This window comes from Periophthalmus magnuspinnatus, chromosome 16 (genome assembly GCF_009829125.3).
Source record: "Periophthalmus magnuspinnatus isolate fPerMag1 chromosome 16, fPerMag1.2.pri, whole genome shotgun sequence".
NCBI lineage: Eukaryota > Metazoa > Chordata > Actinopteri > Gobiiformes > Gobiidae > Periophthalmus > Periophthalmus magnuspinnatus.
In genome coordinates this window covers 30,314,528-30,340,180 of record NC_047141.1, presented here as the reverse complement: position 1 = coordinate 30,340,180, position 25,653 = coordinate 30,314,528, and the positions used below count along the sequence as shown (strand labels likewise).

General features: G+C 40.4%; 2 protein-coding genes across 4 annotated transcripts in view; both read right to left on the bottom strand.

Annotated features, from left to right (window-relative positions):
* Positions 1–906: 906 nt before the first annotated feature.
* Positions 907–9,583, bottom strand: kel (Kell metallo-endopeptidase (Kell blood group)). The gene is made up of 17 exons (XM_055228123.1): positions 9,235–9,583; positions 8,779–9,007; positions 8,447–8,704; positions 8,246–8,367; positions 8,028–8,186; positions 7,882–7,953; positions 7,620–7,808; positions 7,388–7,548; positions 7,107–7,311; positions 6,516–6,614; positions 6,369–6,443; positions 6,198–6,301; positions 5,307–5,396; positions 5,166–5,233; positions 3,218–3,369; positions 1,930–2,019; positions 907–1,227 (listed from the first exon to the last, which is right to left on the bottom strand). The coding sequence occupies exons 1-17, from the start codon at positions 9,265–9,267 to the stop codon at positions 1,087–1,089; spliced, it is 2,247 nt and encodes a 748-aa protein (XP_055084098.1). The 5' UTR covers positions 9,268–9,583; the 3' UTR covers positions 907–1,086.
* Positions 9,584–12,371: 2,788 nt separating this feature from the next.
* zyx (zyxin) overlaps positions 12,372–25,653 on the bottom strand; it is a 282,791-nt gene continuing 269,509 nt past the window's right edge. For all 3 annotated transcript variants that reach the window (XM_055228125.1, XM_033980933.2, XM_055228124.1), the window contains 8 exons: positions 24,682–24,956; positions 22,656–22,751; positions 18,868–19,446; positions 18,224–18,353; positions 16,837–17,006; positions 15,923–16,101; positions 15,373–15,493; positions 12,372–14,392 (listed from right to left, as the gene is read on the bottom strand). In XM_055228125.1, the coding sequence (XP_055084100.1) occupies positions 14,282–14,392; positions 15,373–15,493; positions 15,923–16,101; positions 16,837–17,006; positions 18,224–18,353; positions 18,868–19,446; positions 22,656–22,751; positions 24,682–24,956 (1,661 nt within the window). In that variant the 3' untranslated portion in view covers positions 12,372–14,281. The remainder of the gene's footprint in view (positions 14,393–15,372; positions 15,494–15,922; positions 16,102–16,836; positions 17,007–18,223; positions 18,354–18,867; positions 19,447–22,655; positions 22,752–24,681; positions 24,957–25,653) is intronic.

Sequence of the window (25,653 nt, the reverse complement as noted above, 5' to 3'; positions counted from 1 at the left end):
GTCAATACACCATTCCTGTATTATGTACGTGGTTGCCGGTGCAAAGCCACAGACCCCTCTCACATAGAGCCAGGGCCACACAGCCCAGGGCCACACTGCATATTAACATTGTTCTTCGTTTTTCCGCCCAAGCGATCGCATTTTTCACCCCCTGAACATTCACGAAAAGTCTCACATGGGGGTATAGAATCGACCGGCTCAGCGAAAAATTTCATAAAATTGGTGTCGGGAAAATGTCCCATGCCCCCTGACTCGACAGCGCCACCTAAAATTTGACCCCTATGGGAGAGGAGCCTGGTTAATTTTGGAAAACATGCACAAAAATCGGAACAGTGATAGAGCACCATGGGACAAGCATAAAAATTAATTGAAGCACTGCTCTATGAGGGACAGGAAGTTGGCCATATTGGATCAAAAATTCGCCATGTTTTTTTCGCTACGTGTTTTCAAAAGGTGTCTAGTCTCCGGTTTTTGGTCCAAATGAGCTCAGATTTCTCATGGCACATCTAGACACATAGGTTTTCATAAAGCATCCACGTTTTCTACAAATTCCACGCCGTTTGCCTGTACGCCTCTGCCGAATAACACCTTCATTTCCTGTTTCTTTGATTCCCCCTCACGGACACATGGATCAAATTCATTGTTTCTCGCGCTGCTAGACAATTTCTTCAGCGGGACCACGAACTTAACCATGTTTGTCACAGCTTTTCGTTGCATAACTGTCTAAAAACTGTGGAAATTTGCCTAAAGGAGGAGCATTTTTTGGAGAGAGGCCACAAATGTACAGAACCCGGGGTGAGATTTGAACAAAAACATATTTTTGTCTCCAAGAAAACCAAACTTTTTATCAGCATCTGCATTCATTCATTTTTAAAAGTTTTCACAGTAATTTTTATGCAATAATTATATATATAATATAAAACTTTTATTCGGAACAACCTAAAATGACAAAACAACATAAATGCGCAATAAATATGGCATAACATTGCTGTACAAAAGATGCTAGTTTGTTTTTCAGATGTTTTTTTTTCTGTTTGTGTGGACTTATATGTTCATTTCTTTCTGCAGGACTCCGGTCTCCTGAGGTCAGCAGGATTTTGACAGACGTGGGGGTTTGTCTTTGGCGCAGTGGAGGCGGCACAGCTCAGATTTGGCGCAGAGGACTTTGACCAGAAACGAGGGCTCCAGGGGCATCGAGTCACGATATGGATCCGAATCACAGTTAATCTGCGGAATGACGTAGGGACACGCTGTTAGTAGAGCCCAACATGTATGAATAATATAAAATACTCTCATTATAGTCCCATAAACAGGTCACACAGCTAGAACAATCCAACTTTGCTGCCACCTACAGGCCTCAAGTTGTTACTGCAGCGTGACGTCAACTAGTATAACAATATTTCATTATTTAAAGCCATTCTATGTCACTTTTCTTGGGGATTATCAGCCATTTGCTTTCCTCCATGATGTTATTTCTTTGCCTGGAATGTCCCTCAGTATGGCGTAAAAAATCTATTTCCATGGAAACAAGCAGGCGACTATACCAGGCACGTTACAGGTCAGATCTGTGGAGAGATGAGCCCCTCCGTAATCGTAATAATAATAATGGTTTTCAAGACAGGCGAGTTTTGGTTGTTGTTGTTTTTTTTTGCATGCGGCATAGGTCTCTGTTTGAATAAATGTGAGATTAATGCCATACTGTGGGACATTCCAGGGCAAAGCAAAGCAATAACAGCGCAAAGGAGACAAGGACAAGATAGCTGCTCCACCGATAAAGTGTTGGACATGGTTAGAATTTGGTTCGCTGAGTGTTTTTCTGTTAAATACGTGGATAAGTTCTAATAACAAGTGTCTGTCAGGCTAAAAATAAAACCAAATCCAATCGAAATGAACCAATCCACACGAGGAGGGACAGGATCAGCGTTTTACCTGAGAGAACGCTGCGAGGAACAGTTGTGTGTGTGAGCGCCCAGACAGAGACGTGTCATTTGGGTCCCGCTTTAAACTTTGCTGATAAGCCTGAAGAGAAGAGGAGAAGGTCAGAGGTTAGGCTCATGTAAGGCTCATAAAAGTAGTTTATAGAGTTTAAAATAGAGCTGGAGGCAGGTCTGATTTCTATTGCAAAATGTGCAGTTAAAATGCAGATGTTTTGAAGTGGTTTATGGTTAATATGAAATAAAAACTGACACAAAGTTCAGAATCTTTCCTTTAAGCACAAACAAACCAAGATAAAGTGGTTATTTATTTGCAGTACATCCAGAACACTGCTGCTCAAGTCCTGACTAGAACCAGGAAGTTCTTCACACATGTGTCCTGTGGCTCAGGTCTCTGGCTCCTGTGGCTCAGAGAATAAACTTTAAAGCAGCTCAGTGTGAACAAGTCTCTCCATGGACCAGCACAAAAGAACATCTCCCACATGAGCCACATGAACCATCTCACATGAGGAGGACTGAACCAGGACTGAACCAGGACTAAACCGGGACTGAACCGGGACTAAACCAGGACTAAACCAGGATTAAACCGGGACTAAAACGGGACTAAACCGGGACTAAACCGGGACTGAACCGGGACTAAACCGGGACTGAACCAGGACTGAACCAGGACTAAACCTGGAACTAAACCGAGAATAAACTGGAACTAAACCAGGACCAAAGCAGAACTAAAACAGGACTAAACTAGCTGTGCGTATGACTGAAATTTTATTCTCTTTTAATATAAATTTTATGAATGTTATTTATGTTTTGATTTGTTGTATTGTGATTTTAATGTCTTTCTCATTCTGTAAAACACTTTGAATCACTTTGTGGACCAATTGTGCCATTCAAATAAATGTAAAAAGCCATGTCAGCTGAAAAGACTTTACACCATAGGATGAATATTGTAGATTTGTGGACACAGTAGTTCAATATTTGTAAAGGGGCTCATGTGGACACTGGACACACAGAAGCTCTTTTCAACTTTTCAATGACACCGTTTCATTGGTTATAAGTGATTTAAAATGGCAGCCGTTGCCATGGTAACAAAAGTCCTTCAGATGGCGTCTATAGCAAAAAACAAGCAAAAAGAAGCAAAAATGCTCTCCATTAGAAACTATGACAACATGACATTTTACATTTTATGACATTGGAACTGTGTTTGTTGTGTTTATTTCCATAGAAGCCCGTGAAAGGACCCCCCCCCCCCCCCCCCCCCCCCCCCCCCCCCTTCTCCCCCTCACCTGTAGGGCTATCTCCAGAGCCGAGTACTGCACCCACACCTCCTGCTGCTCCGTGGGGGAGAGGGACTTTGTTATGCTCCCGTCTGTGGCTCTGAGGTAATGACTCCACACACAATCTGACACCTGTCGCACACTCGCACTGTGAGCGTGAACTGGAACAAAAACATGACACACAGCAGCTAATATCACCTATTTATGCACTTTTTCCTTTTCTTTTAGCCAGGACTAATCCAGGACTAATCCAGGACTAAACCAGGACTAAACCAGGACTAAACCAGGACTAATCCAGGACTAATCCAGGACTAATCCAGGACTAATCCAGGACTAAACCAGGACTAATCCAGGACTAATCCAGGACTAATCCAGGACTAAACCAGGACTAATCCAGGACTAATCCAGGACTAATCCAGGACTAAACCAGGACTAATCCAGGACTAATCCAGGACTAATCCAGGACTAAACCAGGGCTAATCCAGGACTAATCCAGGACTAATCCAGGACTAATCCAGGACTAAACCAGGACTAAACCAGGACTAAACCAGGGCTAAACCAGGACTAAACCAGGACAGAACTAGGACTAAACCAGGACAAACTAGGACTAAAGCAGGACTAAAGCGGGACTAAAGCGGGACTAAAGCAGGACTAAAGCAGGACAGAACTAGGACTAAAGCAGGACTAAAGCAGGACTAAAGCAGGACTAAAGCAGGACTAAAGCAGGACTAAACCAGGACTAAACTAGGACTAAACCAGGACGAAACCAGGACTAAACCAGGACTAAACCAGGACTAGACCAGGACTACACCAAGACTAAACTGGGGCTAAACCAGGACTGAACCAGGACTACACCAGGCCTTTAGCTATTTTGTATTAAAAATGTTGTGTTTCTGAAAGTGTCCCTCCATGTTTTTCAACTTCATATACGCACCTTACAGACGTGTTCTAAAGACGCTTCTATAACGAGCTGAGACATTTACACGGTCAGGAATAATCTGATAATCCAGGAATTAGATCTGATTTTTGGCGTGTGTTTAAATGCAAATGAGTAGCTTTTGTATGTGGTATAAAAAATAGAATGCATTTAATAATAACGTCTTGAATTTCAACGTTTTCTTTTTTCGTTTTTGTCTTTGCTGCAGGTTCAGAAAGAAATCAGAGTACTCACATCAGATGAAACTATTTACAAGACATAACAGTAATCTGATCACTCCAGAAATCAGATAACAATCAGATTTGGATTCTTATGCTCAGGAATCAGACAGGCCTACAGATTTTTTAAATTGCTTCTAAAGTCAGAACAACTGCCCTCTGCTGGACACTGGCATTTTATTTGGTCAAACGTTAAAAATCAGGGTTGAAGTATTTGTTTTGAATGAATATAACATATACTAGTCAAATCCAGACTGATTTCTCTCTATATTTTTGTACAAATTGATTTCAGTCTGGTCCCCACGTCCTCTGCTGCGTCTCAAGTCCGAGCAAACGCGATCGTCCAATCAGATCCGGTTTTTCAGTGACACATGTGAAACAAAGGAGCTCATTGGTCACCTGTGATTTACAAATAAAATCGAAATTGTCTCAACTCAGATTAACAGATTCAGCAGAAATACGTGATGTTTTTCAGCCTGTGTGATATTTTCTTCCTTACAGTTCCTTACAATTTCAATTTTTTTCGATACAGAAGAACCATGCTTGTCCCTGATTGGCTAATCCACCTGTCAATCACGCCCATAAAGGGGAGATTCACCGGTGACCAGACTCACATCTTCATAAAGTATTGAAGAAGTGTGTATTCTGAATCTCAGGTAAATATAATGGAATATTTTACTGTGAAATACTGAAAATATAACTTCCAAGTAGTTAAAAACCCCAGAATAATGTTAAATACAGGACCTATTCATTATATGAACATTATTTAAGACACATGGTTTGTTTTAGCGTCCAGACTCACTGTCAGGAAGCAGCAGGTGCAGAATATCTTTTGCAATGAGGAAACCAATGACTCCATATTTGATCGCCCTGTACGAGAAAAGAGTTTAAGTATGAACGTATTGAACAAATCCTTTCTGATATATGATTAGATGAGGTTTACCGGGGATAGGTGGGATGGAACAGAGGCGGGACAAACATCCCCAGTGGAAAAACAAGCTCATTTCCTTTGAGAACCGGGCTCACGGACAAGCTGCAGAAGAGGAAAGATGATCACAATTCAGCATGACATCACAAGGTGGAACGGAGTGTTTTCAGTTTGAGAGAAGAAGCCTAAATATGCAGAGTTTGTGCATTAAACATAGATGAGAAAATAGCATAACATGAGCTCTTTAAAAGTCTTATAACTAAGACTCGGGGGTGACTAAAGTAGCTAAAATAGTTCTCAAGATTAATTGTAAGAGCAACTAATATTTAACATGACATCTGCATTATAAAGTGAAGTGTAACTGGAAAAACAAAACGTTATTAATCTGGTATTGTTAAAGGATAGATCCAAAAATGGGGAAAAAATGTACTCAGCGATGTTCAAATCATTTAATATTGTCAAAATTAAACTTTTTCCCCTTTAGACTTACTCACGACGGGAAGCAAAACCAAAACGTTAAGTCAAGTAAGAGTGAAAGTACTGCTCTGTGAAGTATTTTGTGTTATAATACAAAATTGACAGTGTATAAACCGATTTTTTAACCAAAGAAGGAACAGTCTGAATCAATGCGTTTGTGGACCTATCCCATTAAATCTAATTATTTTACAGATTTACTGAAACAACTTTAAAATTAAAAAAATCTAATTCTCCAAACACAAACAGCACAGACAAAAGTACAACTCTCCATTTTACAAGTCATATTGATAAAGCTGCACTATGTAACATTTGGAGTGCAGAGTCCGCCACCCGCTAGTCTCCAAACTGTGGAATAATCTCCATGGAGACAAGAAGGTGGCTCTCTACCAGAAAAGTGACATAGTGCAGCTTTAAATTCCTCACACTCACAGGTCAGTGCCTTCACTCTGCTCCTCCAGAAGTTCAATCCTCCTTTTCTGCCACAAGGACAGAAGTTGGGCGTAGTTCCAAAAGAAGTCAGTGCCCACATTTATCTGTAAACACATTAGTCGTGTTATTGTAATGGACGTTATGACATTATACTTTTATAATCCACTTCACCTCAGCAGCAAACAGGTCAAGTTCTGCCTCAGTTGTTTGTTTTGAAGTCCACAGTCTGGGAGTGAGGAAGTGGACCTGGACATACAGTCTCATGATGCACATAAAAGTACATAGAGTTACACACAGAGACGTTTTTCCCTCATTTACCTTTTTTGTAACGGCCTTTTGTGTCTTTTGACTGTTCCACTGAAGTGCGTGAAGTTTGGATTTGAGAGAGGACATGATGTTTTCAATGATCTCGTTGACCTGTTGAAAGTGTAATTTGGTAAAAGACGTGTTAAGTCGTGCTAACCCAGTTTCCACGTAGTTTCATTTCCCGTTCAGTTTAATTTATTTCAGTCACACGACATTTAACATTTACAAAAACAATGACAATATAATGTCTCTGTGTGACTGAAACGGCTCAGGGAGAAGTCTATGCTCTATGTGAACTCTCTGGTGGAGACTCTGCCTCCAGCTCGTTTCCATGGAGATGTTATTGCTTTGCGTAGAATCTTCCTCAGTATGGCATTACACTTATGTCTCCATGGAGACAAGCAGGCGATGCATCTGGCCACAGCAAATTTAGTAATAACAACAACTGTAATTGAATAAATGCAAGATAGATAAATTAAATAACATACTGTGGAATATTCAAGGTATAGTCTCCATGGAGACAAGCAGATGGCAGCCCTTAGAAAACCAGAAAAGTGACATAGTGCACCTTCAGTCCTCACATGGTGTAGCCCTGGTCCTCACCTCTGCATGGGCCATTCTTTCATTTAAAAAGTGTTCGAGGACAAAGTCAAATCCTCGCTCAGTCTCCAGCACACACCTCCTCCAGCGCGGCTCCGCCTGCTCCACCTGCTCCACCTGTTTAACACCTGTGTCACTGAATCTGGAGTCCAGGGCTGGGATCATCGTATGCAGGAGGTTAAAGAGCATGTAGGTGTGAAGTGGACCACTGAGTGAGGAGAAGTCATTAAAAACACTGAACATGTAAACTGATGCATGTGTGTGTGTGTGTGTGTGTCATGAACCTGTTGCTGTAATCTGGCTCTTTTAACAATTTGCTGATAGTCTGGGACATTTTTACAATATAAGGTAGATTATGCACAAGGACTGGCTCTTCCGCAGTGAGAGACACTGGTTTAAAAGCAGTCTGCAAACAGCCCAACCAATCGATCATAGGAGCCTGGCTCTGCAGAGATATGTTTAAAAAAGTAAATGAAAGAAAAAGAGAATAAAGTGTTGTGTTTATCCTGTGTTTACCTGCAGCTCCCGGATGGTCATGCGCTGATACAGTTGTCCTTTGGTGAGCCGATAATGCAGCGGCGTCGTGACAACGGCCAGCTTAGACGACAGAGAGATGAACTGACCTACATGAGTCATTTTGCTGCTCATTGGCGCCCCCAACAGGGCGAGGTATCGATTACACATGGAGTAGAATAGACGAGTGGTCTTTGAGAGACGAGAGGTGAGAGCTAAGTACATTTGTCATTAGCACATAGTGTAGTTCATGAGGATGACTGACCTCAGTCTTTATTTCAGTCTTTTCGAGCTGACTGTTCCATTCAATGGGAAGCAGTGGGTCTGGCTGGTCTATCTGTGGCAAAAGTGAATTGATATTTAACGCTCTCGTTCTGTTCAGTTATGATTCAGTACAGCATTTGTACTGGCCTGGATGTAATTCCTCGATGTCGGTAGAGTTGATTCATTTGGGTCTTTGCCCACAAGGAGGTTGAAGAATGGAAAGGTCCCATAGTTCCTCATTAACAGTCCCAAAGTGGAGTTGAAGTCAGTCTGGTTCCATTGGCCCGACACAGCCCAGCCCCCCAGCTGCAGAGAGAGCGACTGTGTTTGGTTGTTTTTAAATAAAAGAAACAAAAAGGACTCACATTTTGAATGAGTGTGAGGAAAGGCTCTGCCCCTGCTGTCTCTATGGACCTGGTGTCTAAACAGGAGTGGTAGAACATTTTGGCTTTCTGTTTTGCAGAGCTCGTTACCCTGTCGTTAGAATCTGAAACACAGAAACAGTGTGATGTTATATTTATATTATATCAAACTATACACAGTAAAGATGTGGCTGAAGCGTGTACCCAGAGTGTCCCTGAGATGCTGCAGCAGCAGTGTTTTTCTGTCTGTAAGTTTCTCCTCTCTCAGACGACGGTCCACCTGCTGTCGACTTGGACTCACTTCCTGGGGGGCTCCGGGGGGTCCTGGGCCCCTCTGTCTGCCATTCTTCCAGTCGGAGAGACAGGTGAACAAGTAGAAGTCACATGGTCGTGTGAAAGGGTCAGCGGATTTCGACAGGTGAGTTGAGGTCTGCAGACAGGCTTCAGACTCACACGGCCGGACTATGAGCGAGATCCAGAGCTTTTAGAAATACTTTAGTAATAATGACACATACACATGTGCTCAGTCGTCTTACCAAGCCCTAACGGTCTATTCCCTCTGGTCTGAAGATGTCGCACAATGTAAACAAATCCTAGGAGAAAAGCACAGAGGCAGAAGGTCCCAAAGAGGAACGTGAACAGCCTCGGTCGCTGTGTCGTCTCTGTAGCCTCATCTTCATCAGAACGGCCAGTCTGTCCGAGCTCAGAGGAGCTCTGAGGAAGCTCAGCCTGGGACAGGACATCCAGTTGTGTTGAGGATTGCTGCTGTTAATTTAGAAAAACAAAATCATAAATCATGGTCTGTATCAGATCATGGCTGTAACTAGGTCAGGGTATAGTTATTGTGTTGTTTTTATCAGAGAAAAACAGTACTGACTTTAATGTATTGATATTATTAAAATTCACAATATTTTAAAATTGTACTAAATAAACTGCAAATTTCTTGCACATTACATCTGTTAGAACTAATTCACTGCAGAAAATGGTCCTACCTCAGGCTCTGTTGGACTTTCAGGCATTATCATCGTAGGAGTAGTTTCTTTTGTGTTTTTCTATCCTGTTGCATTGTTGGTCAAGCAGCTGTCATCAGAGCTCACTATCTCTCCTCTCCTGCGACAACGATAAAACTTTTCAGCTTGTGTCCAAAGTCATCTCCAAATGTTCAGAATCTCGCCAAGTTGTAGTACGTGTCCTCAAAACTCCGGCAGTGACAGCAGCTGGACCTGGACCTTCATCTCCTCTTCCTCCTCGTGTTGTACAGGACTGGACACTGATGGGATCGGCTCAGGGGGACTCGCAGTTCTCAGTAAAGAACTTATTCAGTAAACAAGCTGAATGCATAGAGGCTGTTATCAGCTCTGCACATGGCTGGTAACGACTGATAGAGCTGTGACCTAAAGTGTGAAACAGCGTCACAGAGGACAGGGGGACACTTCACTGCGTCATTTTGAATGCATTCACCTTTCTCTGGATAATTACTGTTTTTGCTGGCTCATGTTTTCAATGTTTAGTGTTTTTGTATTTTTTTTTTTTTTTTTTGTAGTTTGATAAGATTAGAACTGTAGACGTCAAACTGTTGAATGAGCGACATCTCTGACTCCTTATCAACACCAGTCATGAGAATTACTCTATCGACTTAATGTTTAATATATGAAAATTATTTAAATATATTATTATTATTAAATATAAAAGCATGTTTTGGGCTTCAAACTTTATCGTGTGTACAAGTTTTTTGCAAAAGTGGTAAGATTTTTTGTTGTTTTTGTTGTAAAAAAAAGAAACGATTTGGGCTGTAGCGAGTTGAATCAGTCACTATTATGGCTAATTATATACGTTTTTTCTGCTATTTATTTGTTGCAGCTTATGCCACTTAATGAGAATGTTTATTTAAAACTGGTTTAGTGGGATTATCTTTTTTTTTTTTACTAACTTTCACAAACAATCACATTCACAAACATCACATTGACTTTCATAAACATAATCACATTTACAAACATCACATTGACTTTCATAATCATAATCACATTCACAAACATCACAATCAGATTCACAATCAGATTCACAAACATCACATTGACTTTCACAAACAATCACATTTACAAACATCACATTGACTTTCATAATCATAATCACATTCACAAACATCACAATCAGATTCACAAACAATCACATTCACAAACATCACATTGACTTTCACAATCACATTTACAAACATCACATTGACTTTCATAAACATAATCACATTTACAAACATCACATTGACTTTCATAATCATAATCACATTCACAAACATCACAATCAGATTCACAAACATCACATTGACTTTCACAAACAATCACATTTACAAACATCACATTGACTTTCATAATCATAATCACATTCACAAACATCACATTGACTTTCATAATCATAATCACATTCACAAACATCAATCAGATTCACAAACAATCACATTCACAAACATCACATTGACTTTCACAATCACATTTACAAACATCACATTGACTTTCATAATCACATTCAAACATCACATTGACTTTCATAATCATAACATTCACAAACATCACAATAACATCTCCAACTATCACTTTAACATTGAAAGACAGGTGATCAATGATAGCATTAAGGGAGATACACCGGGGTCAGACATTATAAATGAGGGATTTTAAGAGAGGGCAGATAACATTAAGGTAATTACTGGGATTATCTTGCACTATTGTTATTGTGTCAAAATGTGTTATCGTGACAGTTCTAATCAATAAAAAGTACTAAAGGGTTTCAGTCCTCTCTAGTCTATTGCAGCTCATGTTTTTTAATAATACACATTTTTCTATAGCAAAATCTTACAATTATCCAGGATTAAGGATTTGGAAACATTTAAGGAATTATATTGATTTTAATGGGATTGTTCCAGCAACTGTTTTCATCTCTACCCTCAACTCATGACTCCAAAAGTCCAAAAGTGCTGCAATTAAAACTGATTTACAAACTGGGAAAGGGTGGACGATATTGACAGAAATAATAACTTGACATTTTTTTGGAGTTTCAGAGTAAAAGAAAAAAAAAAAATCACAAAAAATGAAAAACAAAACAAAAATCCTTTTAATAGCAGATTATTTTTTATTTAATACAGCCAAAAAGCGCAGGTTGAGGCTACATCATCTTTTGAATGTACAAATCCACAGATATGAAAACACAATTTATAAAATGTCACAACAAATAAAAGAAAAGGCAAAGGCATCTTGATGGTCACATAATCTCATGGTAAAGTATCAAGAATAAAACAAGCAGCTGCTACAGCAAGAAGGAGAATGCTACCGTCTACAGCCAGCAGATGGCGCTGAGTCTTTGTACTGTGGTTCTGGGTTGGCTGCACCAGACAAAGAAAGCATGAACAGTTTGATACTAGATAACAACTTATTAAAAGCTACACTGTGTAACATTTTTGCTGGAGTATCCGCCATCTGCTTGTCTCCATAGATATGTCATTACTTTCCCTGTAAAGTTCCACAGTATGGCATTAAACGCACATCTCCATCTGTATAAGCAGGTAACGCCATCAGGTCCGATGCATGTTTTTTCAAGTTTTTTTTTTTTTTTTACGTTAACGCCATACTAAGGAATATTCCAGGCAAAACAATAACGTCTCCATGGAGATAAGCAGCTGGCGGATCCTTCGAGGAAAAAGCGACAGTCCTTTAAGTATTTTGCAAAGAAATAAGGCAGTGAAAAAGGCACATTGCCTGATAAAAGATGGCAACACAATAAGTAGAAACATAATACCGTACATTAACACAATAACGACACAGACACCAGAATAGTGGTACAATTTGTGGCAATCAAAAATACTGGATTCACAAAAAAAAAAAAAAAGAAAAATCAGGAAAAAGTTTGTTTTATTAGACCCTTTTTCCTCCAGATTTCAAATATTTGGTCTTATGAGTGTTATTCCTTGAGCGCCTTAACATCAAAATAAAGCGGTTTTGGAACACAAAGCATACACAAATTAGAACATATACGTTAAAATATTAAAGCAGTTATGGAAAATACACACGACTTTTATCAGATCTCCGCGATAGGTCCCGTTTAGGCCATGCAATGCTCTAGCAAGGTTTTTTCATTAAGGATCTTTAGAAAATCTGTGCTTTCGTTTGTATATTTTGTTGTTCTTGTATCACCATGCATCTCGGTTAAACATGTGAGTTCTGTTTCACATATTTATTCTGTAAAAAGGAGACATTTTATGCGTTTTTCTCAAGTATTCTGAGCTAAACTATAACACGTGTAGATCATCATTCAGCGTTTTGTTAATGTTTTTGTTCATTTTGTTGATTGTAAACAGCGATATTGATCTAAAACTTGAAGCTTTAAGGTCCTATATTACGCAAAATTGACTCTTGTGAGATTTAAGTCATGTTTTAATGCTGTTACCGCCTCAAAAACAGGAGGTTGGAGTTACTTTTTTTTTTGTTTCATCCACACACGTTTGAGTAATCCTGCGTTATTAGGTCGAAATGCTCTGTTCCACCTTGTGATGTTATGATAGTTTTCACATTAACAGCTCCTTTTACCTTTAGTTCAAGTTTAGATTGGTAATTCCAGGTGTGAAATCATCCAAATTAATGCATGGAGTTTAAAAACGCAGTGGAACAGAGTGAATTCAGCCTAAATGTGCAGGGTTTGTGTGTTAAACAAACGTAACTCCAGGTGTTTAAACAACATTATAACAGAAATATAGGTCAGAAAATAGCGTAATACGGGGCCTTTAATAACGGAAATGGGTCAAATTATCGACTTCTTGTGAAATGCCATCAGTTCTGCAGTTTTGAACAAGAGCAAAAAGCAGATTTTCATTGAAGTATTGTTATTTTAGCCCCACATTTATGACCCATGCTTTGAATTTTTGTATAATCACAAGTAAGAAATGGGTGAGGACAAGGGAAAGGAGAAAACTGATTAATTTTTTTGACCAAAACCCAAACGCGGGACAATACAGCATCTCTCAAACATGCACGAATCAATCAAACACAACTCTAAGCAAGCTAACGACGAGGGAATACTCTTAGAACATGGTTAAAACCTCATAAAAGTCAAATCTGCATAATATGTCCCCTTTACTTTTGTTCTCAGCAGAAAAACTACGCTGGTTTTGCCTTTCTAACCCTCTTCACATCACAGAAAAAACAGCGACATTCGTAAATTTACACTGATTTTGCAGAGCAGTTAAAGCCCTAAAGACGTTTTTTTTTTTTTTTTTTTTTGTCCGCTACGCCAAGCTAAGCCGACACACCGACGCGACGATAACAAAGGCAACTTTTATTACAGGAGTGTTCTTTAGATCAAACCTTTTTGTGCAAGTTATGCTTTTTAGAGTAAACGTACAATTGGCACAGGAGAAACCATCTGGCAGTTAAAGCCGTACTGCGGGACTTTCCAGGTTTTGTAACAAGCTAAAACGTTCACAGATACATAAATACTGATATTAAACTACTCGGAGACAATGTTATTTTTGCAGATTATTAAAATATGAGCAAGGTGTGTTTCGGTGCATGAATGAGTAGAACAAACAGGCCAAAGCAGCAACATCTCCATGGAGAAAAGCAGGCCAGTTTATGAGTCAGGTCTGTGGAAATGAGTAACAAAAACATCTGTAATTACTTGTGCTATTTGCGTAGTTTATTTGCAATGAAAACGATGGAGTAACATTGTACGAAAATACATTTGGCTTTTGAAAATACTGAGGAAATTGCAAGCGCTCGATGATTGTTTTTTAAAGAAAGTCAAAAATTACGAGTTGGAACGCTCCGCAGTAGGTCTTTAATCAGAGTTTTTTGACATTTTCACAAACGGACACCAGGTCAGTGCAGTACATTACCTCTGCGCTGAAGTGGGACAGGGAAATACTACAGTAAAATCAGCATGCATCCTCTCATTCAGCCACTCGCTCCCTGTGCTCTCACTGGGTAAAGGCAGATCTGATTTGGTTCAGAGTTTCAGAGGGGCGACGATGACCCCGACGATGACCCCTCCATGACCCCTCTACGCCGCTCGCTTGGCTCGCTGGGTGTGGCACTTCATACACAGGATCTTTCCGTCCAGGGGATAGCAGCCATTTTCATCAGCCTCAATGGAAAGCGGGCGAGCGCAGTCCTAGGAAAAGGAAAAAAATGAATTAAAAAGGTTCTATATTGCGCAAAAAATGACTCTTGTGAGCTTTGGTGGTATAATGTCGTTGCCTCGTCAAAAACGGACCAGGAGTTGAGTTTTGTTTCGTTCACGCCCGTTTCAGTACCTCTCCCCTCGAGCATCTCCCACCTGGTCCTTTGTCTCCCCCTGGTCCTCAGTCCCCCTTGGTCCTCAGTAACGCAGTCTCCCCCTGGTCCTCAGTCTCCCTCTGGTCCTTATTTTCCCCTGGTCCTCAGTCCTCAGTCCATCTGGTCCTCAGTATGTCCTAGTCCCTCGTCTCCCCCTGATCATCTGAGCTCTGAGTGTTTATACCAGAATGACAAAGCTACATTCCAAAGCAGAGTGACTTTTATTTCACTCATTTAAAGTCTAGTCTGTCTTTGCATTTATACAAAGACATATGGTAAGAGTATTTTTACTTCACAACATGAAAATACTTAAATTTACATCACAAAGTTTTTCTGTTTTTTGTTTTTTTTTACGAGAATTTATTTTAATAGATTCTTTTTTCAAACCAAGGCCCTGACTTCTTCAGGACAGTATCTCAGTCAAAATGATGGAAACATCCCATAGGACATGAAATTGGGACCCTCACACACCTGGGACAGCGCCATCTGCAGTCCTGAAGAAGTCAGACTGCAGATGGCGCTGTCGTCCTGCCTCCAACGGTAGAAAAACAGCAACAAAACCTTTTTAAATCAACTGACCCGACACGTCACAGTGGCATCACGTGACCACTGTGAGGCGCTAGTGAGCAGCCCAAACTGTCAGGGATGAAAACAAACTAAACCTTGGTCTGGAAAAATAAAATAAATCTAAAATAGCCAGAATATTCCTCCATCAGTTTAACGCTGGGAATCATGAATCATTTTTCCACAACTGAAACACTAAAATTTAAGATTGTAATTTCAGTAAAGATGTAAAATAAGTCTGAAATCTCTTACCTCACACCGGTAACACTTCAGATGAAAGTTTTTATCGAGAGCCACCACTCGGACTGTCTCCTCGCTGCCGGGAGCTGGAATAATGGGCTCATTGCAGCTCACGCACAGAGGAGAGAAACGCCTGGAAAACACAGTGACACATAGATGAGTTTAGAACATTCAGACGATTTTAAACACTTTCCTGTACGCGACTTATATTTTTACATTAATTACTGGGCCTATCCACATGAAAAAAACACTTATGCAAAGTTCAATATGTTCTCCATCATCACTATTAACTACAAAATTATAACACACAAGATTAATATTTGTGGAATCTCCAGTAACGAAAGAAAAGGTGCAACAATTTGTGGATTTTCACTTTGGATATTTCCTATTTTTACATTTTTGTATTTATTTTTTTGTCTTTATTTTAATTAATGTGTTTGTTTATTTTTCCGATTTTAATAAAAGTGACTGTTTTGTGACTTTGAGACATTTTCCACAGAGTTATATAAAAGCCCCCGTCGTCTATTTGAAATCTATAAAAGAATCAGACAGTGAAATGCACCTGTGGTAGTCCTGAACACAGTACGGGTTGTTGTTGTCGTCAGTGATGAACGGCGCCCCCTCCAGGACGCAGGAGCAGGTGCTGCAGCGGAAACAGTGGGCATGGAAACACTGTCCCACAGCTTTGAGCACACGGTCTGTGATCCTCTCCCCACATCTGGAGCAAATGGCCAGAGAGTTCTGCAAATACAAAGTACGTGACGGTTCTGGAGTTAATTTACTGAGGATAATCATAATAATTAAAGATGTCTGTGTAAATAATCATAATAATTAAATGGAAAGAGTACAAGTCCACTGCTCAAAAGCTGCATATTTTCTTATTTTATTTATTTGTAAAGGGACAGCGCATTAATGAATATTTAAAAATGTGGCTTTCATTTTAAATGTTTTTATTTATTTATTTAATTGTATTTATTTATTAATTTTATTGTATTTATTGTAAGAGAGCAATAGCAGCAGTTTGTTCCACATTGTAGTTTAAACCTTTACAAACTCATCCTGAAATACATGTGATCTTGTAATAGTTCATATTATTGCTTTAGAATGTTCCACAGTATTGAGTTAAACAGATTTTTCTAGCATTTATTTGGTTAATGACACAAAAACCCCTTGAAAAACATGTATTTTTACTAAAGGAGGGTTAAATCTCCACAGATCTGACCTGTACCTGTGGCCCTAGTGTCCATGGAGATTGATCAGTTTAATGTCATACTGTGAAACTTTCCTGCTAATGCAATAACACTTTTAAATAAACATTGTGAACAGAATCTTGATTTTGAAAACATTAATTCAAAATCTAATCATCAATTTCAAAATTTCTATCTGAAAAACTGTAAATATTTTCTCTATACTGCTGTTGTGTTGTGTCTTAACAAAGAGTGTATTTTGTTTGTGTTTTCATCCTTAGCCTCTCACCATGTAGCAGTCTTCACACTCAGGGGAGCCATCCCTGTCGTAGAACTGCATGCCCTGCAGGGGGCGATGGCAGCTCATGCAGCAGAAGCAGTTGGAATGAAAGAGTTTATCCATGGCCCTCACTGCCGGCTGTGTGCGGGACAAGGCATCGCCGCATTTACCACAAACCTCTGCAGAAAAACAACGACCACAATATTTTAGCTTTAAACAAATTATATCTTTACACAGTTATAGAAGACGATAAAGAGAGGAAATATGGCACATTTTTACGATGGAGGAGACGTACTTGACTGAAAGAAGACGCCCGACTCCCGCACACTTTCTCACACTTGTTTCACTTTTACATTTCAGTTTTTTTTTTCAGGACCAAAACGTCGTATTAATAAAAGAGAACCAAGAGTGAGACAGTGTGCGAGAGTCAGGAGTCTTCTTAAAACACTTATTTGAATTTTAATCACAATTATTTTTTCTTAACCTTACTGTGTACAGTTGTCCCTCACTATATCGCGGTTCACTTTTCGTGGTCTCGCTGTTTCGCGGATTGTTTTAGTGCAATTTTACACGTTTTTTTCCAGCGTATGAACGTTTGTTTTCTCCCCGACAAAACCCACAATGTCGATGAAACGTTCTGCACCGACAAAGGCGCCTACGAAGGTTTGAACTTTGAGAGAGTTTAAACGAGAGAAATGTGAGAAAATATTTGAGAAAAGTGTATAAAGTGTGTGGTGAGGGGTTTTACAGCCAAAAACAGAGAATAATTGTTAAAAATAAAGCTGATACTTCGTGGGTTAATTTTAGAACGTGATCCCTGTGATCCACATACATAAATACATAAATCCACATACAAATAGATATAAAACCAAGTATCTACAACAGGGGTGTCAAACTCAATTTCACCAAGGGCCACATCAGCAAAATGGTTCGTCTCAAATTTGCAAAGATATATAAAAAAAATGTCTGTGTAAATGCGTAACTCCTGATAAACTGACATTTTAAGACAGTCATACATTTAAATTTAACCCCTTAAACCCCTCAAACTCCCTCAAACCCCTCAAACCCTTAAAAACGCTCAAACCCCCTCAAACCCTTAAAAACCCTTAAAAACCCCCAAACCCTTAAAAACCCCCAAACCTCCTCAAACCCCCTCAAACCCTTAAAAACCATCAAACCCCCTCAAACCCAGTCAAACCCCTCAAACCCTCAAACTCCCAAACCTCCTCAAACCCTTAAAAAACCCCAAACCTCCTCAAACCCAGTCAAACCCCTCAAACCCTCAAAAACCCTCAAACCCTTAAAAAAACCCAAACCCTTAAAAACCCTCAAACCCCCTCAAACCCAGTCAAACCCCTCAAACCCCCTCACACCCCGCCCTTTTCGCCCCTCGTACCTGTAGGAGGGGAGGTGATGACCGGAGCGTGCGCGTCCATGTTTTTCATAAAGTCCTGAGTCATCTTCTCCAGCTCCTCCACCTCCCTCATGTTCAGAGGAGCTCCACCAACGTGACCCGGGCCAGAGGGCTGCACGAGGAACAGAGAGGAAAACATTTGAGTTACTGATTATTAAGAAAACTACCTCAGATATGGTTATAAATCCAACTTTTTTTTTAACAAATACATGTTCTCTTATGTTTAGGCAGCATTAGTCATATATTTACCTTTTGAATTTGAAAAGTAAGTTACAGTTTATGTCATTTATCTGTTTTATTTATACGTTTTTTGAACTCTAAAAAGGTGCATACTGATGTACCATTTCAGATAAAGAGTACTCCATCTGCTTGTCGCCATGGAAATGTTACTGCTTTGCCGAGAATACTCCATAATAAGCATTAAACTGATAAGCAGGCGACACAAACTGCATCTATAACTGAATAAACGCAAGATAAACACGTCATACTGTGGAATATTCCAGGTAATGCAATTAAATCTCCATGGAGACAAGCAGGTGACGGGCTGAAACGTTAGAATATTTGCGCAGTACATCTTTAAAAACACATGGTTACTAAGGAAAAGGGCGATAAAATCAAGGGGGTACCGTTGATGAAGGGGGACTTTTCATTGGCTGGTTGAAGGAGGCGGATGGAGGCGTCGCTGTCTTGGTTGGAGGAGCGCTAGAGGGAGGAGCTGCTGTGTTTTGGTTTGCGTTGAGCTGAATACCAAATGGAGATGGTCTACTGTGATTGGAGGGGGCGGTAGTGGCATTGTTTTTGTTGAAAGGACTTGCGGGCGCTGGTGGAGCCACAGGAGGAGCAGCGGGAGGAGGAGCTGCGGGTGGAGCTGCGGGGGGAGGAGGGAACGCGCTGGAAGCTGGTGATGGACTCGCTTTCGGAGGACTGCTGATCGCCCCGCTGTTCTGGTTTAAACTCTGGTTCAGTTTTTGTGCTAAGGAGGCGGCTGAAGTTGAAGGTTTGCCCCCGTAGGCCGTTTTGGGAACTACAGGTGGAGCGTTGCCTTGGCGGTTGGTCGTCCTGGCTTTAAGTTCTTCGGCCCACGGCGCAGGAGGAGGTCGGTCGCCCATCTCTGGAGGAGGGAGGAAGGAGAGCACGGGTTTGGGAGCGGTGGGAGGTGGAGCGGAGGGTTTAGGGGCCGGAGCTGATGAATACTGAGCTGGTAACTGTGGAAACAGAAGGAAAAATAGATTTAATACGTTTGCAAAAAAAAAAGTCTGAAAACAAGTAATGTACCGTATTTTCCAGACTATGGGTCGCACTTTTTTCATAGTTTGTCCAGGGAAGCGACTTATATGTGAAATTATTACAATATATAACTCCACATCTTTGTTATTGTCACACTGACGACCACACGAGGGCGCTCTAGGCTTGTACCAGTACGACAGCCACACAAGAGGAAGCGGCGCGTCATCTTCCTCTGGAGTTGGTGGATTTGTTCAGAAGCGACACCGAGGACGAAGAATTCAGTGGATTTATTGATTTGCAGTGAGATCCAGAGTAAACTTGTTGCTTGTTTTTTCTGCTTTATTTATCTGATTAACTGTTAATATCTTACGTTAACAAACCAGACACGTGTTCAGTTCTGTCTGTGCTTCATGGAGCTGAATAAATATAAATGTGTTACGTTAGCGTGATGTACTGATATTCAGCCTGTTGGTCCACATTTTATTATTATTATTATAACTTGTCTTTAAAGATAAAATGTCAGTTCTTGGTCTCGGATTTTGTAAAATAAATTTCCCGAAAAAATATGACTTATATGTTTTTCTTTTCTTTTTTTTTGACTGATGCGACTTATACTCCAGAGCGACATGTAGTACGGAAAAAACTGTGTATTTAAAAGTAATAAATGGTTGGTACGTGCACTCCTGCTGACTGAGCTTTAGAGCCCAGTTTAGTCCTGATGTAGACTTGGTTGGTTTCATTCTAGTCCTGGTTGAGTTCTGGTTTAGTCCCAGTTCCTAATTTTGATGTGGCCCAAGTGAAAGTGTGAACGCCCATGAAACGTCAACGCAATCAGAACTGAACCCAGCATGAACTCACACTGACAACAACACACTGAACACACATCACACACAGAGGGTTTGGGTTCAGAGCAAACGAGGCTGAGTCACAGGATCTGGCAACGCAAAGTGACGACATCATTGCGTTTCTGATTGAGCTGTAAACTAAAACACACACACATGTAACACACACACATATGTAACACACACACATGAACACCCCGACATATGTAACACACACACGTAACACACACATATGTAACACACACATATGTAACACACATGCATGTAACACATGTAACACACACATGTAACACAGACACACGTAACACACATACATATGTAACACACACACGTAACACACACACACACACATGTAAAATAAAACACACGTAACACACATGTAACACACACGTAAAATAAAACACACATAACACACAGAAGCTGCCTATCCAGGTCGTCGTTGTAAATGAGAAGTTGTTCTCAATTGACTCACCTGGTTAAACGTTGAATAAATAAATAAATAAATAAAATAAATAAACACAGAGACATGTAACACACAGACATAGGTAACAAACACACATATGTAACACACATGTAACACACACATGTAAACTAAACTAAACACACATATAAACATAACTATCTCCTGTGTGGACGACGTCTTTAAACAAACGAGTTCTTTGAGTTCAGTCTCTGTTTTGTTTTATCGACACTGGAAATGTCAAGTTTATCAAAAATATTTTGTTCCTATCTGAAAAAATAAAATATAAGAACAAACATTTATCTTGAGGCGGACAGAGAGAAAGAGAAAGAGAGGGAAAGAGGAGAGAGAGAGAGGGGCAAGACAGAAGGAGAGAGGGAAAGAAAGAAAGAGAGGGGAAGAGTAGAGAGGGGAAAGAAAGGGATCAAGAGAAAGGAGGGAAATAAAGAGAGAGAGGGAAAGAGGAGAGAGAGGGGGGAAGAAAGACACAGAGAGAGGGTGGAAGATAGAGCGAAAGAAGAGACAGAGAGAGGGGGGAAGAAAGAAGGTGAGAGGGGAAGACGAGAGGGGGAAAGAAAGAGGGGGAGAGAGGAGAGAAGGGAAAGAAAGGGATCAAGAGAAAGGAGGGAAAGAAAGAGAAAGAGAGGGAAAGAGGAGAGAGAGAGGGGGAAGAAAGAAGGAGAGAGGGAAAGAAAGAGACACAGAGAGAGGGGGGAAGATAGAGAGAAAGAGAGGGAAAGAAGAGACAGAGGGGGAAGAAAGAAGGTGAGAGGGGGAAGACGAGAGAGTGGGAAAGAAAGAGGGGGAAAGAGGGGGTAAGAAAGAGAAAGACGGAACAAGAGAGAGGGGGAAGAGAGAGACGGAAAGGAAGAGAGAGACGGAAAGAAAGAGAGAAAGCAAGAGAGGAAGATAGAAAGAGGAAAGAGGGAGGAAAGAAAGAGGGAAAATGAGAGAGGGAAAAAGAGAGAGAAAGAGGGTGAAAGGAGGAGAGAGAACAGAGAGCCTTACATGGAAAGTGTTTTGTCCAAGTCGCTCCGCTTTAATCACATTACTCTGTTTTATTTCTCTCTCTCCCCATGAATCACAAACTATGTTCAAAAACAGTTCATTTTTCTGCGCTTTAGTCCACGGCAGATGAATCCAGGATAAATAATCATATCTGGCAACATTTCAGCGCATTTCTGCAGACGACCATCATTTACAGTGTATGACTCACTCTGCTCTTTTGGCGCGGCTCCATTACTGCAAATTCACATCACTTCCTCCAAACAAAGTGTCTCCTTATGTAAGTGTGTGTGTGTGCGTGTGTGTTTAGATGAGGGAAAAGATATTTATTACAAACAAAACACTTATATTTTAATTTTGAATAATTATTTTTAAAAAGGAAAAAGAAAATAATATAGAAAATTGCTGAGTATTCTGTCAAATAAAGGTATATAAAGTAAAGCTGGGAATTCAAAATTGTGGCCTAAACCAGGACTAAACCAGGTCTAAACCAGGACTAAACCAGGTCTAAACCAGGACTAAACCAGGACTAAACCAGGGCTAAACCAGGACTAAACCAGGTCTAAAGCAGGGCTAAAGCAGGACTAAACCAGGGTACACTTAAATTAATAATAGTTTGTTTTATCAGAATCTATTATTCCACAAAGTTAGGCGTCAAAATGATACTTCAACAATCAAGTTTTAGTTATTCAGAAATCTTGGACAGGGCTGGAGAGCTACTAGTTGGAGACCCCTGGCTTAAAGAGTTAACTTTGCGTAATATAAGAGCTTTAAATATATAAGAATAAAACACTTAAATGGTGCTAATTCATTTTTCATCAGTGCATCGCCCCCCGTCTGTACGTTTGTGTGAATCTGATTTCATTGTGTGGCTCTTTACCCTCGGGTTGAAGGGTCCCCTCGTCTCCATTTCAGACAACAGCCCGGTCAGAGAGTCCAGCTGCTTATCGAAGCTTGTCTGTTTCTCTACTGTTCTCTGGAATAAGAACAAACGAAAAAAAAACATTGAAATATGCAGCGAAAAGTACAATTTACTTACCAACACCTCACAAAACAAACAAAAACCTATTTCATGCTTCATTTGATAAATTACAACGACCTAAATGTTCAAATAATAATAATGTCGAGCCATAATTGTTTGTTTAGGAGAGTTGTAACTTAGGTTGTATTGTGAACTTCAGTTTTAATTAGTCAATTTTATGTCTGAATAATGTTTTTGCAGCAAGACTTGAGGATTAAATAGCACCAAAATATGAAGCAAAAATTGGGTCACACTTGAATAAATATGATAACTACATTTAATTAGCCTTAATAAAGCAACAAGAAAGACTCACTGAACAAACAAAAAAGAACGATTCCAGCTCAGAAACTGCTTCATTAATACAGTAACTAACTCCAAACACAAACTCGTTCATTAAGTGACTGAGGCTGAATCAGTCTTAAAGAACTGACTGTGCTCATGTCTGAGTTATATCTGTATCTTAAACCGGGACTAAACCGGGACTAAATCGGGACTAAATCGGGACTAAACATGGAAATCAGTGTTTGAGTTTTCCACAGTTAAAACCTGGAACATTCTTCCTGAAGATGTGGCTCAGGCCTAGACTTTGACAGCGTTTAAATCCAGACTCAAACTGTTCAGTTTTGTTCTGTGCATGGGACTGAAAGGGTTTTATTCTGCCTCTTCTCTTTTAATGTTGACTTTATGATGATTATTCATGTTTTGATTTGTTGTATTGTGATTTTAATGTTTTTTTTTCTGTAAAACACAAATAAACCTGCCTTGTCCAGTTATAATCTATGACACACGTGGATCATTATATTATAAATTGCACATTTTGCATCTCAATATTCATCTAAAACAGACATGGGCAAACTATGGCCCGGGGGCCACACACGGCCCTTTGGGCTTATTAATCCCGCCCGCCGAATGTTACCAAATTATATAAAAATAGGTGAGGGTAAACCTCGTTCAGTTTACCTTTTCAACAAGCTGTTGATCTTTTGGCATTTGATAAAACTGAATGTGAGTTTTTCTGCTAGGTTTATTTAACTGAAATGTAATTCATTAATTATTAATTCAATTCATGCATTTGGAAAATAATTTGCACAAAGAGCCTTGTATATTCATGCTCTGCTATATGTTACAGGCCAAATCTCTAATGTAATATATCCTGGCCCCGCCCCTCTGTCACATTTTAGACCCCACTGTGGCCCGAGTGTCAAAAAGTTTGCCCACCCCTAAAACGACTCTATAAATTGCTCACTTTCGCATTAGAAAACTGTGGTGCCCAGTGGCAGCTGAGTCAGCACCTCCTATAAATAGCTGCAGATCACACTAGTGAGCAGCGGATTTTTTTCTTCATTGGTATCAAAATTACTACGCAGTACTGCTGAATCCTGCACATATTACCTATTAAGAAAATGAAAATGAAGAACAAAGTAAGTACAGAGCTGTGGATGTGTGAAAATAAGCGATTAAAGATGCTCAAACAGGCACGAATCACTCCAAATAAAACTTCAGGTGAGTAAATAGTGAGGAGACACAGTTATAACATGGTCAAAAGCTCTGAAAAGTAGATTTTGCAGAATAGATCTGCTTGTTCATTAGGAATTAAGTCTTTTTCATGTTTTATCAAGGCTAACTAATGTGTAGTTATAATAAAAAGTAACTGTCTAATCCCTCAGTCGTCTAGGTCTGATCCATAGCACAAGAAAAATATAAAATCTGTCAAATGAACAAACAAAACGTTGTAGGAGTGAAGACGTTTTTCTTTTTTTATACATATATTTCTTTTGCTATAAAGAGTAAAACCGATGTATTTTCCTACTTGTTCAGAATCACTAGCACACAAGTTAGCAGGTGTTTAGCAGAATAAATGAAGCTGAGGGGGCTTCAAACTCACCGCTGGGGTCACTACATTGCTTGGCACGGTGGTGTTGGAGGCTGGGAGAGGTGGAGGAGGTGGAGGAGGAGGCGGCGAGGGGCAGGCGGGAGGTAAACTGCCCACAAACGGAGCAGGAGGAGGCAGGTCGTCATCAGCGGGAGGCGGCAGATCGTCCACCACGGGGGGAGGGGCGGGGAAGGCCGGAGCATCACTCGACAACGACAGGTGACACTCAGGGGGAGGGGCCGGCAGGTCGTCATCGGCGGGTGGAGGAGGGGGTGGAGGTGGGAAGTCTGACAAAAAAAATAAATAAAAAAATCAGTTGTCATAGTCCACACTCCTTTTTTAAGAGAACATTGTATTTTGTCAACATTTAAGTCGCATTTCCACAGATCTGACCTGAAATTTATGAAGAAAACTAATGCCATACTGTGGAGCATTCTAGACAAAGAAATAACATCTTCATGGAGACAAGTGAGTGACATGCCCTTCTCCAAAAAAAAGTTAAAGATGCACTATGAAACTTAACTACAGTACAACAAGTAGTCGATGAGGGCGAAAGGAGATTAAAAAATGTTTCTCCTTTGTTTGTTTTTGTTAATGGCATAAAACATTTTATAGACCAGGAGTCGGCGTCCCATGGCTCCGGAGCCTCTTTTGTCCTCATGCTGCGGCTCTTTTTCGTCGTCCTCACGCTGCGGCTCTTTTTCGTCGTCCTCACGCTCTTTCATTCTTACACTGCGGCTCTTCCATCGTCCTCACGCTGCGGCTCTTTCGTCCTCACACTGCGGCTCTTTCGTTCTTATACTGCTTATACTGCGGCTCTTTTTCGTCCTCACGCTGCGGCTCTTTTTCGTCCTCACGCTGCGGCTCTTTTTCGTCCTCACGCTGCGGCTCTTTTTCGCACTCACGCTGCGGCTCTTTTTCGTCCTCACGCTGCGGCTCTTTTTCGCACTCACGCTGCGGCTCTTTTTCGTCCTCACCCTGCGG